We start from the raw sequence: 14,049 nt of genomic DNA, 5'->3' as shown, positions 1-14,049 counted from the left end.
TTCCTTCTTCCTAGACAGCAAAATATGAGTACTTGTGTCCTTATGCAAGTCTGCATGTCTGGGTAGGAGAGAGGATTGAAGGCTGCCAAAGAGGTAGTTCAGAAACTTTTCCTCATGCTCCTTTCTTACCCTAGGATTGAGGGCCTGATAAAAGAAATAGACAAGCAGGTTATGTACATTGCTGAAACAAAACGAGTGCATTCAAATTATGCACTGAAAAATCAAGCACACTTAAAGCCACATCACTAAGCAGGAGAAATCACAAGTGAAGGAAATTATATTAATTTTTTGGAAAAAAAAAACAACCAAGCAAGGTCCTTGAAAAGAACACCACATACAGGCAAGTGAGCCAGATCATCACAACTGGAACTAGCAAGCTACAAGCAAGTGCTCTGCCATCACCAGAGTTGAAAGAAGGAAGAGCTTTTTTCTTGTTCTTTTCATGGGTATCTGGAGCAGGGAAGGTGAGGCATGAAGTAACGTGCTCTACAGCCACTAATACAACTGAAACAGCCCCACCCTGCCTAAATGGCAACCTGAACATCTCTTGATTAGGGAGGTATAATTTTAGCAACTTTCACAAGCCTCCAGTAAATTAGGCCATTCAATTTCACTACAGGCAATGTAATTCAAGGATTAGAAATACTCAGAAATTAAACACACATGAGAGCAAACTTCATCATTCTACTGACAGGTCCACCCTTAGGAATGTTGAATCTACTGGACTGCTAGCTATTAGGAAAGCTTGCATTCAAATTTAACAAACATATATACCGGTTTAATTGATAACAACCTGATGTCTATTATTTCCAAAAGTAATAAATAAAAGTTAAATTGCACAGGCAGACCTCAAAAAATTTGAGAATATAACTTTAATTTGCAGACTTTTCTGCTGTCCTCTTCTGCTTCCCTGTCACCTCCCCTATTAGACTCCGTTGCTGCTCTTACAAACTTTTCCAGCTCTCATTTCCTAACCTTTCCCAGCTTTCCTTCTTCATGCTTGAAAGTACAGTTTGAAGTGGTACTCTCTCTCCCTTTTGCACTGCCTGTAAGGCCAGAAACACTGGTAGTACAAGAAGAGATAACTCCCTTCTAAGGTCATGAAGGCCTCCAGAAGAACAATGCAATAAAAAGAGTATCTGCTCTTCCAGATGTCAGATTATTAACCCCAAAACATCCCTGTTGTGAAAAGGAGCTTTCAGGGAAAGCAGAGTATGTCTGGTACAGACAAACCTGTTCATTAAACTGACAAATCCATCAAGCCTTTATTCAGCATATTGAGAGTATTTCTGCCTTTGTAATTTGGCCAAAACTTTATTCTTTTCCACTGGGAGAGTGGAATCAGGAACAGCAATTCATATTTCCTGGACGCCAAAGTGATCCTGTTTCCTCCTACCTCACTTACCTAGTCTCTGCACAAAAACAGAGCTTTTCAGAAGGTTGGGCTTTTTACTTTGAGGCAAATATGAGCTCAGTTTCCAATAATGGAAAAAAAAAAAGGCCAAGAGCAGTTCATCAGGGAACATTTCCCTTTTTGTGATTTAGATATGAGGATGGTCCAAGGAAATGCAGGCACAAAAGCATCAGAATTATGAATATGTTGTTCTTCAGCGCAACCCCTCTAAAAATTAAAACTATTTTATACTGTTTTTTACAGGTGACTTTCTATGTATATCATTAGCAAATGGATTTACACAGTTACGCTACAACCTTGGAGACAAAACCGTCATCCTACAGACCCTTCAGAAGGTCCATGCAAATGGAAATACATGGCACTCACTCAGTGCAGGAAGAGTTGGTAATGAAGGCTACCTGGACCTGGATGGCATAAACGTTACACAAAAAGCTAGTCCTGGAATGAATGCACTAGACACACACACAGATTTTTTTGTCGGAGGGGTGTCCTCCTTAAACCTTGTCAATCCAATGGCAATAGAAAATGAACCCACAGGTTTCACTGGTTGTATTCGAGAAATTGTTATAAACAACAGGGAACTGAAGCTTACTGTGACTGACCCCAAAGGTGGAGCCAACATTGGTGACTGTGATGGAACAGATTGTGGTTACACTGTGTGCAAAAATAATGGAACATGTCTAGTTGAAAACTCAGGCTTTTCTTGTTCCTGCCCAAGAGAGTGGACAGGGACCACGTGTGAACAATCTATTCACTGTTCACAAAATATGTGTGGGTCTCACGCGCTCTGTATTCCTCAACCTTCTTCATTTTCATATACCTGTGTATGTGCACTAGGCTGGACAGGTAAGTACTGCAATAACAAAATCAAATTTTATATAGCAAAGTTTGTTGGTAACTCCTACATTAAATACACAGATCCTTTTTATGGAAAAAGAGATCTCCAGTACAGCCGCCTTTCTTTAAATTTTACTACCAATCAAACTGAAGGCTTAATAGCATGGATGGGAAAAAGTGAAAATGAAGATAATGACTTCCTTGCCATTGGTCTTGCCAATGGAACTTTAAAAGTTGTGATTAATCTTGGAGAAAGAATCTCTGTTCCTCTAATGCATAGCAAATACTTTACCTGTTCTGTTGGAAGATGGCATTTCATTACTGTAGTCCAAAACCAAACTTGTATTAAGGTTTATCTTGATGAGGAACTAATCCTTTTTGAAGATATTGACCCACAAAGGAAATACACTGCTTTGAACTACGATGGCATTTGCTACTTTGGTGGGTTTGAAATTGGCAGGAAAGTCAATACAGTCACTACAGGGCTTTTTCAGAAGGAATTCATTGGTAAAATTAAAGATGTTGTGCTCTTCCAAGATTCTAAAAAGATTCAGCTAATGAAAGCAGAAGGGTACAACATTTATGATGGAAATTCTGGAAATTAATTGAAAAAACTGTCCAAGACACTTTTAAAAAATGATAAAATTCCTTTTCCTTCTGTTTATTGTGTTAGCTGGCAGTGTATGACTCAGCAACCAATGTAAGAAAGCACTTAAAAAGTAATAAGGGACAAATTTATGTGGAGTATTAATAGCATATAAAATATGATCAACTGTTTTACTCCTAGAATTATTTATACATACTCTTTAGCATTTACTTTAAAATAATGGGAAAGTCTGCAGGTTTTTTTTTCTTTATTGTGCTGCTAATAGTTTTGTAAACAAAGAGGTAGTGAAGCTTATAAAGCCAACCATCATTCAAGTGTTGTTTGTTGCTTTATGAGAACAGACAACTGTTACCTATTTCTCCAACTCTTAAATTTTACTAGAATGTTTCTTTTATAGTTCTATAATATTATGGTCAAGTGTAAAAACTGAAATTGGTGGGGGAAGAAAAGGTGTACTTGAGCGAAAAAGCACATTAACTGCAGAGAATTTTTAAAATCTTAACAGCTGTAATTACTTGTTAAGCCCACAAAGACTAATTAGGTAATGAAGTTGTTCTCCCTCCTTTCTGAGTCTGTTAAGAGACAGAGGTTTTGGTCATAGTAAACCAAATTTCTATGAATATATTTTTCATTAATTTTTAATCTCAAAAGTAAATAGAGCTGTTCATACATAAACACAAAAATTCCATTCCTTCTCAAAAAGCTGTGTTATATTCTACTTTAGGAAGCAATAAAAAAAATTCAAGTTCTATTTTAATGTGCTTACACCCATGATGTATGATGGCATCTACATTTCTCATTTCATTGCTGGCTTAGTATGTAAGTAAAATTATTAAATAAAAATAATAGTGATTGTTTCCTATCTTTTCCTTTTTCACTTTACTATTGCTCAAAAGCACATAATAAACCATCACCTCCTTGCATGGAAATTCTCTGAAAGCAAGTCATCAGCATGTACCTGTCAGAAACAAGTAACTATTTTGGGGTGGAGAGGGAGGTGAGGATGGGGTGTGCATTATGGAGCAAAGGCCATAAGCATCTAGAACTAGGTGACACACGTTTGCTTCCACATCACCATACTTAGTGTGTAGCAATGAAAGCACTGTCAAGTCAGTTGCAGGTGACTTAAAGATAACTAAAGTGCATGGGAGCTACCCCCAGATGTTTTACTAAGCATCTGCAAACATCTTTGTGAGGTTCATTCTATCTTCTTCAGCTGCTCTGAGCCCTCAAGTGATCAGCCTGATGCAACAGTTTCTGCACCTTTTCCCAAAAGGCAGCTCATGAAGCCCACCTGGCATTTGAGCTGTCCCCAGATTCTTCTCTTCCAGTTTCTCTAAGTAGGGCCTTTTATGACCATGTGATGCTGGAGAAGGGAGCATATTTAAGGTTTATCCTGTTCTCTCTGGGGCTTCTGGTGTACTGCCAGTTCCTAAGCAGTTCACATTGCCTTTTGTGATCTGAGCAGTGATTCAGTGTAAAACAAGGAACAAGCAATCGGAGTACTTCCAGCTAACACAAATGTTGGAAGGACAGTGACTGAAGGCCATGGAGAAGTAAAATCCTTTATTCCTGTAGTAGCAGGATTTATTCCCATTACACTAACTCACATCCTAGGAACAAATCCTGGAGACTGTTGCTGTTTGTTAATTTAAACACTTAACAAAACTCTCCCTCAAGAGCTGTTTTACTGTGGCTCTCTTCAGGTTTTACATACACAAGGCAGGTAGCAAAGCACTCAGCAAACTTGAAAAATGTTTACATATTCTTTTAAACAAATTATTTCTGGTATTTCTGGCAGAAAGCATTCCCATCCCTTCCATACAGGCAGTTGCAATTTTCACTGCTTCCAGTTTATTTTCAAAGCAGAGATGGATGCACATGTGAGAGGCAGATCACCAGTGGACTTGGAGTAGACTACTTTTCAATGGATTGAAAGAAAATCTTCACATGCAGAACTGTCAATTTAAAGCTTACTCCAAAAATGAGAACAATGCTTTGGTGCACTTCTGTGCCTACAGAACTCTGGTGTAAATACTTAAACAACAAAACACATGTATAATACTACCAGATATAGTCAATGGCACTACTGCTACACAGACCATGGAATTAATTTGGAAAAGACTAATTTTATTTTAAAGATGTTTGAATATTTCTTTTAGTTACTGAGGATTTTTTAAAATTAGTCTTCTCAACTGTGAGCCTAAGAAACATCACTTAATAAAAGTCTACCACCTCCTTCATTCAGTGCAAGATTTTTAGCCAATTTGACCGTGAGGTTTCTTGAAAGGTATACAAGTAAAAATTTACCTTAAAATATATTCATAATTAAAACCAACAATTAAGGTGTTGTTAAACTGGGAAGACCTTTCTGGAAAGAAGAGGCTTTTCTACAGCAAAGTGCAAAATGCTCTGTCAGCAGCATAGTAAGGTTGTGTACTCAGAATGGAAAAACAAAATGCTGAAAACTGGAACAATAAACCTCAGTTTTTCTTTATACAGTGGAATATTTTTGCTGTTTCTGATAGACTCAACGAGATGCCCAGTGTATTTTAATAAGTATACTCTTAAGTATAAGAGTAGGTGATTTGTTTTCATGTTTGCATGTTGTTTGGCATTGGTGAATGGTAGTCCACAAAATACGAAGTTACCAGAAGTTCCAAGGGTACAAACACTTCTGCCCTTCTCCCCCCTCTTTGTTCTCCAGAACTCAAAACAAACCGAGCCATGAAGTGTACAACACGTGGCATTCTGTGACTCAGCCTTCTATATTCATTTAGCCTACAGTTTCACAGCTATGAAATCAAACACACACAGTATGTGAGAAAGTTTTATCATTTTAGAATCAAAATATCCCTTAAAATATTTACATTTTACAGTAAAAAGGATAGCAAAACACAAAGTAATGTACAAGCTTAGGTATTCAAGTTTTTGAAGCATGGAAAATGGTGGGAGAAATGAATTTACTACTACAAATAATTTTCAAGAATTTAGGTTAGAAATGCTTTCTTATTAAAACAAGTGCAGTTTAAAGCAGTAACATTTGAGCAGCTCAGCCTTCCAATTTCTGGTCACAAACTGCTTCAGATGCTTAGGAAATACTTGAAATATAATATAATGAAATACATTTGAGTTTTTTGTTGTACTACTGAATAATTTAAAAAAAAATCCAAACTCTTCACACCACCGAGCATATTATGTTTTGTTGTAATGTGTGGATTCTGAGGCTTTGCTGCAGTCTTTAAAAACAGTGCAATTTAAAAAGAAGGTTATTGTATGAAAACCAGCTTTAAAATTATCAGAGCATCTTAAAACAGAAGAGAGCACAAATTACCAAAGGCAGCAACTATATTGCAGACTTTACTAATGCCAACTTCCTCAGCTAAGAAAATTCCTAAGCCTTTATTGCATATTAATAAAAGAAATCTTTAAAATTTTGAATATACAGCAATGTAAAATTCTTAAAAATATTAAACTCCTACTTCTAGCGATAGTTGGTATAATGAAAAAAAGGATGAGTATTGGTACATTGAGTGGTACCAAAACACAGACTTGTTTCTGCAAAACACCAACACGGAATAAAAAAGATGGCACAATCCTAGCAGGCTCTTTTTTTTTTTTTTTTTGTCATACAAAGTTTTACAACGTTACTCTAACAGTTTATTGAAATAATTTTAAAAGACTGCCTGCATCTTTTTACCTTTTGCTTTTAGTTCTGTCACTGTGGTCCCTATGTCTCTCTCTGTTCTTTTCACTTTCTCGTTCTCTATGCTTGTCTTTGCTTTTCTCCCTCTCCTTATCTTTTTCATGAGCCTGTTCATCACTTTTAGGCTTCTCTGTCTTTTTTTCTGGGTTTCTAGTCTCTCGGGGGCTTTTTCCATCAGCAGCTCTATCACTGTGTGGAGATCGCACTCTTTCTTTGTCTCTCTGTCCTTCCTCTCTACTCTTCCGCTCTCTCTCTTTTTCCTGGTTTCTGTCTCGGCGCCTGTTTCTTTCAGAATCTTGTTCCCAGTATTTTTCGTTGCTCCACTCTTTTTCATGTCTGTCCTTTTTTTGGGGATGGGTTTCACTGTAAAGTCTTTGTCGATCATTTTTGCCTCTGCTGAACCCTCTCTCCAAATGCTGTTCTTCTCTGCCCCACGGATCACTGTGGCGTCTTTCTGGCCTCCTACTGTCTTTACTCTGAAAAAAATTTTCTGGTCCCAAAAATCTTGATTGTTTGTGAGCCACAGGTAGCCCTTGTGCAATGGGTCCGGCATACTGTGGTGGCTGACCTGATAAATGAGCTACTGGTGGCCATGGCATCATTGGATTTTGAGGAAAACCAAAGCCAGGAGGAGGAAGAAGCGGAGGTGGTAAATGAGGAGGAAATCCAAACATAGGGTTGTTTTGTGGAGGGAAGTTATGAGGTGCAGGAGCCTGAAATTGAAATCCAGGTGGATTAGATTTAGGATGCTGAAAATTCTGCTGCGGAGGTCCAACAGATGAGAAGCTGCCACTTGCAATAGGGCTTGGGACTTTGGAAATAAATTCAGAACGAGAAGAGTTTTCAGTTTCAAAATGAGATGAAGTTGCGGCTGGTCCTCTTCTAAATGAGTTCACTGTTTCAATGTTTTGCATCAGCGCATCTTCCTGTGAGTGTTTGGTATCTTCTGCTTGTGATGCAACTGTGTTATCTGCCTTAGCTGCAGCTGAACTGAACTGTGTTTCATTGGTTTGTGCATCACTTTGATACATGTTTAAGCCCCCTTCTCCAGAAGGCTGTTTATTCTCTGACTCTCCTTGATCATTTCCTGAAGCATTTTGTCGGTCTTCATTCCTGCTAATATCTCCGTCCTTGCTTTCTGAAATATTAGTCTGCTGGCTTCGTCCAGCTGCCTGTCGTGGGTCTCTTTTAAGATTAATAAATGGTGGTGATTTAGAAGTATTAGCAGTGGTACCTTCAGCAGAGCCTACATTAACACTGTTCTCATTGGGTTTTTTTCCTGAATTTGATGAGGAAGAAAAGCTGGAATTTGTGCTCCTTCTAACTTCCTGTGCAACACTATCCTTTTCCAGTAACTGTCGCTTTGGGTCATTTTCTTTACTTTCTTCAGTTTCTTTATTCTGTGACTGAGCAGACAAATTTGCTAAAAATGCTTCTGTGGAGACATCTGGAGGTTTTCCCTTAAGACTCAGCCCCATCAAAGAACCAGCACTTCTTGAAGAACCTGAGGTCCCTACAACTGCTGCATCCACAGTTACAGCAGCATTAGTGGATTCTTGAGGATCATCCAAACCAGTCTTTGCTTCACTAACTTCAGCAGTTACATCAGCAACATCCATGGTTTCTTCTTTCAAGGTTGCCTGTTCATTTAATAATGGTATGTCTTCACTAGGACCTGCTTCTGACTTGCTGTGCTCATAAACCTGCCCTGTCGTACCCAACAGGCTTTGAAGAATATCATCCACTGGCAAGGGTTTATTTGCCAGCTCCAGAGTAGAAGGCTGGTTTTCCCATCCAACCAGGACTCCAGGAAGAAACCTGAGAGGCTTTGGTGGTTCATGTTTGGTACTTTCCACCAATGGTTCAATAACTGCTGGAGCATCATCTGTATTAGACTGCTGTGGTTTATTTCTCTGCTTGTGTAGCACAGTTGTGAAGGAATTAAAAAAATTATTTTCCTCTTCTTCTTCTAGTGCCAAATCATGATGAGAGACTTCAGGTTTGCTTGGCTTGCTTTTCTTCTCTGGTGGCAAGCTACTCAAGGTACTTTCAGCAGCTTCATCTGCAAAACTACTGGTAACACTTGAAACAGCAGTAATCTGCCTCTTCATTTTCTGGCGAATTATCAATCCCAGTAATAAATTTGGTCGATGTATTTCAATCCCTGTACAAAATTGTAACAGCAATTTATCATCTCTTTGTATTGTGGTTAAGGTAATAAATTTAACAAAAATAACCCCCATACACGTACAGTGTACTATTGAAAGTAATAATCTTATGGTATTTGAAATTGTTCTGCTTGTCATGTTAAACATTAACAATACTTAAAATAATAAAAAGATGTATTTCCAATATTGAAATTATGACTTCAAGTACTGCCAATTAAAACTGTTTCACACACTGTAACTTCCAAATAGAAAATACAAGAGAGTTATATAGGACATCTAATCTCATCAGAAACAGCACAGAAGTTAAACTTTGTGTTAGTCTAACATAGCTACAACATGCTAACAGTGGTAGCAAGGTATAATAGGAAAAAAAAGTAAATGGAACACTTGCAAACGCGAAGTCTCCTCATCAACTTGTGTTAGACATACTTCTTCAAAGATTTACCAAGAGCAAATTTCAGAAACATCTCCCTCATTCCAGGAAAGGCACCATGCTTCAAGGCACACTATTACCTATCTCTTCACTATCTATTTTGTTCTTATAGTTGCAAAAAAACTGAGTTGTAGCTCATTCTCTCTTCATTTTGGCTCTGCCTATCTCAAAAAGAGAGATCATCTACAAGTTTTTATAACCAAGATAAACTGATGCAAAATAACTCAGGTGTAAGCAGAACAACTGAGAGCCATTTCCAGACCTTTTCTTTCTTGCCCATCTACATTTTAAACTTTCAATGAATTTTTTGTAAGGAACTTTGGAATACTTTAGAAAAAAAGGTTAGTATGTTTCAAATAATGAAAAATACTATTTTAAATTAAGAGTATCAATTTGGAACTCATGACTTCTACCATAGTTCACTTGTGTGACTGAGTTTACTGACATTGAAACCTACAAAGCCACCTGTATTAGAGAAAGAGGGTAGCAGACATAAAACAAGGTTGCACACACTAATCTTTTAGTCTTTGAAATATCAGAATAATCTAGCAAGGGGTAATTAATGTCTTTTCAAGGAAACTAATAGAATAATACTATGGAAAACTCATTACATATTTGAACAAAATAGCTAGCATTTTAAAATTTTATTTCTTCTTATATTTCTGTTGCCAACTTCTTTAAGTAGCGTTACAATAATAAAGTTCCAATTTCCAAGCTGTACTTACCAGGTCCATCAAAAGGCACAAGATGATGAGGGACTTTATCTGAGGAACCTAAAGGGATGAGGTACAAATCTTTCACTTGCTTCATGTTATTGGCCGCTACGCCGTAACGTTTTCTACTGCTGAAATAGGCGAACAATAATGCATAGGAGATCTGATCCTCTTCAGTTACTGGGGTAAAGCGAACCACGCAGATTTCCTGGTTACAAGAAGAGAGAGAAAAAGATGGTCAAGTATATTTTTCTGTGAAATGTTATTTTTTTTACTGACTGCTCTTTATTTAAAAGAGCAGCGCTGAGGAGAAAAAGCTATGCCGAAAAGGCAGAGAACAGAGGAGACAGAAGGAGCAGAAACATGGCCAAAATTAGTTCAGAACTAGATAAAACAAATAGAAAGCATTTAGGATGAAAAAATTAATTGAAGTGCGTGACAAAAGAGACAATATTTTAACAGCCAGCTAAATAACAAGTTTTAGGGAAGCTTGCCAGCTTCCAATGAAGTATTCTACTCCCTACCCTAAACATTACTAGAAAGCTGCATTTTGTAGTCTGTTGTGCCCAAGATATCCACTCATAATAGTGGAAGACCAGTCTTCAGATCCCAGAATTACACCCAAAGCCCAGCTCAGGAGTTGATGATGCTGATGCTGTTTAATGGCTTAATGAACAGCCTGGAAGTCTGGACATAAGACCCTCTGCAAAACTGAGATGGCACCTAAGCAGGGGCAGTGGTGCACATGCTGAAGGACTGGCGGCCATTCAGAGGGACCTCAGGAGGCTGAAAAAAAAGGCTGACCTTTGTCAATGTCAGCAAAGGCAAAATGCAACATCTTGCACTTGAGCTGGAGTAACCGTATGCACCAGGACTGGCTGGGGAACTGACTGGCTGGAAAACGGCTTGGCATAAAATGATGTGGGGGTCCTGGTGGACAAGCTGAGTATGAACGGGTGATGTATCCATGCCAAGAAGGCCAACTGCAATCTGGTGTCAGAATCAAAGTAGCCAGCAGACCAAGGGAAATGGCTATTCCTTTCTATCCAGCACTTGTGAAACGGCATCTGGAAAAGACTTCCTAGTTTTAGGTTTCCCAGCACAAGGACAACTGGCACACACTGGGACAAGTCCAGCAAAAAGCTGGATTTTTTTGCACAATGTAACTCTACTGAAAATGAAAGGGTAACACTTGAGATGTGAAGTTGTATCCAATCATTCGTGGCAAGTTACTGTGTCAAAGGAAGACAAGTATTCTCACACAGCAAATGACAGCTTAAGGTTAGGTAGGAAGAAAGTAAATGCCAGCAGTTGCTACCCATCCCATTCAACATAACCATGAGATATTCCTAAAGTTCACCTATTTTGCAAATGTTTCAGAGAGAAAAAAACCAAGTCTTTACAATGACTAAGATGCATATTAAACAGCAAGTCTACTACGTAAAATTCTTACCTTGGTCCCTGAAGCTTTGATTTTTTCTACATAATCCCAGACAGTGTGGGGAGATATCCTGCCACCTACTTGAATGCTATCAGGTAAATCCTATGAGAAAGGACAACAGAAATATGAATCCAACATAAATATTGTGGTAAGTCCTTCATCCAGTATCTGTTTCATAAATTCAAAACATACTTAGTTCTTTTGTTTCTTAAATTATAATTTAAAAATATCAGTAGAAGTTACAACAGAAAAAAAAATTTAAACTCTGGACCTTTAAGATATCAGTGCAAGTCAATGATATGTACTAAATTAGTTATTGTTCAATACTGTTCATCTATACCTTGCCAAAACTATTCCTTCTGGTAACATTAACTGCAAACGTAACTGTACGGTGCTCTGGAACACTCAAACTATCCATAAGATCACACCACAATGAGAGCTCCAACCCATGTATATAATAAACTTTCAACATCTTCATTATGAGGGGAAAACATAACCTACATGTGCATGTATATACAGATGTAAATTCTTCATGGATACTATTGAGTTCACTGTTCCCAAGAAAAAGAAACAGACTTTCACAAAAATAATTTTTTGAAATAAAGCAGAAGAGTTTTGAAAAGTGCATCATACTCATATAACAATCCTTTAGTATTAAGGATTACTGCATGGCCTGCACTTCCCTGAAGATCTACAGCAAAGTAAAGACAATCTTACTAATAGAAGACCTAAGCCCCTTTAATTAGAAAGGTGATGCATCCTATGTAGCTGTCAAGAAGAAAAATGGAGCCTTATAAGCTCTCTGATCCATATTTTGTGACATGAAGACAACTACTATAAGCAGTTGCATGCTTTTATTGTCTCTCAGACACAGAAGAGAACGTTACATAAACTTTTTTTTTAGAGACAATTTAGTCACAACGCAAGGTTAGGACAAGAACTGCCACCAGATAGGCAAAAAAAATAAACTCCATTACGCAGGTTTCTGTTATAGATGGGAAAATGAACCAGAGGTTCATGTAATGAATGCTTGACTTACAAACATAGACCTTAACCTATGTCCTCCCACAAATACTTTATTCAGTAAAACGGTCATGCGTCACTGTCTTCCATCATTATACTATTATTAGGGTATAAGGTAAACAAGTTGGCAAAATTAATAAATTAATTGTTCATTCTTTGCAATAAATGTAAATACCTCTGTTAAATATTCAAAGGAGCCAGAAACTGGATAAGCCTTAATAACAAACTTTGCTACTGAAGGCATATTGATAAAGCCCTTCCAGATGAAATTCAGGCGTGCCAGAAACAGACTTTCACATTCCACAGTACCAGGTGTTTCTGACCTAAAAAAAAGACGAACAAAAACCCACTTGGTTTACAACATGATATATCATGCTAGACAGTGTAAATCATCACTTTTCTTTATCACAGAAATGCAGTATTATCAAGAATTTTCTTTTTCAGTTAAGCATATTTGAGGGTCAACAAAAAGAGACCAGCAGTCAACCATGTTTCTCATCTTCCAGTGGAGTACCTCTGTGGTACAGGAAGGACAGTCAGATAAGCAGCACATTAGTTCACTAATCTATCTTTTAAAAACAGAGGAGTTGTTTAGTCCAAGAATTATCAAATGCTACTGAAGAGGACACAAACACGCACAGGTGCTGCAGAGACAGCAGTATCTTCCCCTGCTAGGGACAAGATGACAACACACTGCCTGCTGGCCTATCCTGTTTTTCTATCTCCTACATTTTGTGCCACCACTGTCAGTCCACCACCTGAACGCCTATGTCACCCTACTCTCTCGTCCCACAAACTGGCTCCTCATGTCTTCTCACCTATGCATCATTTCCACACCTCCTGTAAGTGCCTCCTCCCAACTCCACCTATAGAAAACCATTTTTCCTCCCTTTGAAAAAAAGCCTCAGTTTTGTCAACAAAGCAGCTGAAAAAATTAATGGGATGACTTAAATAATTTCACAGGAGAGTGTTTCTCAACCTGAGTGTTTCCTTATGAAAAAGATTACACATTTCAACATTTCCCAACATGTTGCTATCAAAATATACTAGGCATGCTATTAGCAGTTTTAAGCTGCTCAGTAGTACCAGATATTGTGCTGTTACAGTAACAGGGTAACCTACGTTTATTTCTGTCTACACTGGAAATTACCTTGAATCTGCTGTAAGCTATTCAAAAACCAAAGTTCACTGTCCTTAGTAAAAGATCACACTGCCCTGATTAAGGCAAAATTTCAGCATGAACTCTGGTCAATTCTAAATAATTGGGAGTTTATGTTTTTCTAAAAAAGCCTCCCTCAAACCAGAAAGAAAGTCTCATAAACTGCAATTTCCTTTTTAGCGAGTAGCAGAGTGTGGAAGAAAACGAAGAGAGAGCTGACAGCAAATACAACAAAACATCAAACAAGCTGCTGTTACCCGTCATTTCTAGAAAAGCACTACTTTGGAATTTGAAACTAGCCTGATTTATCAGTGTAAATGCTCTGTTTAGAGCAATCTCAAATTCCCTGAATTTATATATACACATATACAAAGGCACACTCATTTAAATGAAGTATTATACATACTACATGCCTTAACAGCAAAAGGCAATATGAAATCCATATACTGATTTTTTTTGTAATATGAACTCTTTTTAAACCTTGTTGCACCAGAAAACGTTGTTTTCTTGGGGAAAGTAAACTATGTGGTAATTAGAAGTTTGCAATG

The 14,049-nt window shown here is 37.7% G+C and overlaps 2 protein-coding genes across 8 annotated transcripts in view; one reads left to right on the top strand and one right to left on the bottom strand.

The window, feature by feature from the left end:
• The window catches only part of EYS (eyes shut homolog), an 855,823-nt gene extending 852,042 nt beyond the window's left edge, over nucleotides 1-3,781 (top strand). For all 3 annotated transcript variants that reach the window (XM_032104713.1, XM_032104714.1, XM_032104715.1), the window contains one exon: nucleotides 1,658-3,781. In XM_032104713.1, the coding sequence (XP_031960604.1) occupies nucleotides 1,658-2,856 (1,199 nt within the window). In that variant the 3' untranslated portion in view covers nucleotides 2,857-3,781. The remainder of the gene's footprint in view (nucleotides 1-1,657) is intronic.
• Nucleotides 3,782-4,409: 628 nt separating this feature from the next.
• Nucleotides 4,410-14,049, bottom strand: part of PHF3 (PHD finger protein 3) — a 49,713-nt gene continuing 40,073 nt past the window's right edge. For all 5 annotated transcript variants that reach the window (XM_032104719.1, XM_032104718.1, XM_032104716.1 and 2 more), the window contains 4 exons: nucleotides 12,518-12,665; nucleotides 11,332-11,421; nucleotides 9,891-10,086; nucleotides 4,410-8,728 (listed from right to left, as the gene is read on the bottom strand). In XM_032104719.1, the coding sequence (XP_031960610.1) occupies nucleotides 6,555-8,728; nucleotides 9,891-10,086; nucleotides 11,332-11,421; nucleotides 12,518-12,665 (2,608 nt within the window). In that variant the 3' untranslated portion in view covers nucleotides 4,410-6,554. The remainder of the gene's footprint in view (nucleotides 8,729-9,890; nucleotides 10,087-11,331; nucleotides 11,422-12,517; nucleotides 12,666-14,049) is intronic.

This window comes from Corvus moneduloides, chromosome 3 (assembly GCF_009650955.1).
Source record: "Corvus moneduloides isolate bCorMon1 chromosome 3, bCorMon1.pri, whole genome shotgun sequence".
NCBI classification, from domain to species: Eukaryota; Metazoa; Chordata; class Aves; order Passeriformes; family Corvidae; genus Corvus; species Corvus moneduloides.
This window is presented reverse-complemented; position numbering and strand designations above follow the sequence as displayed.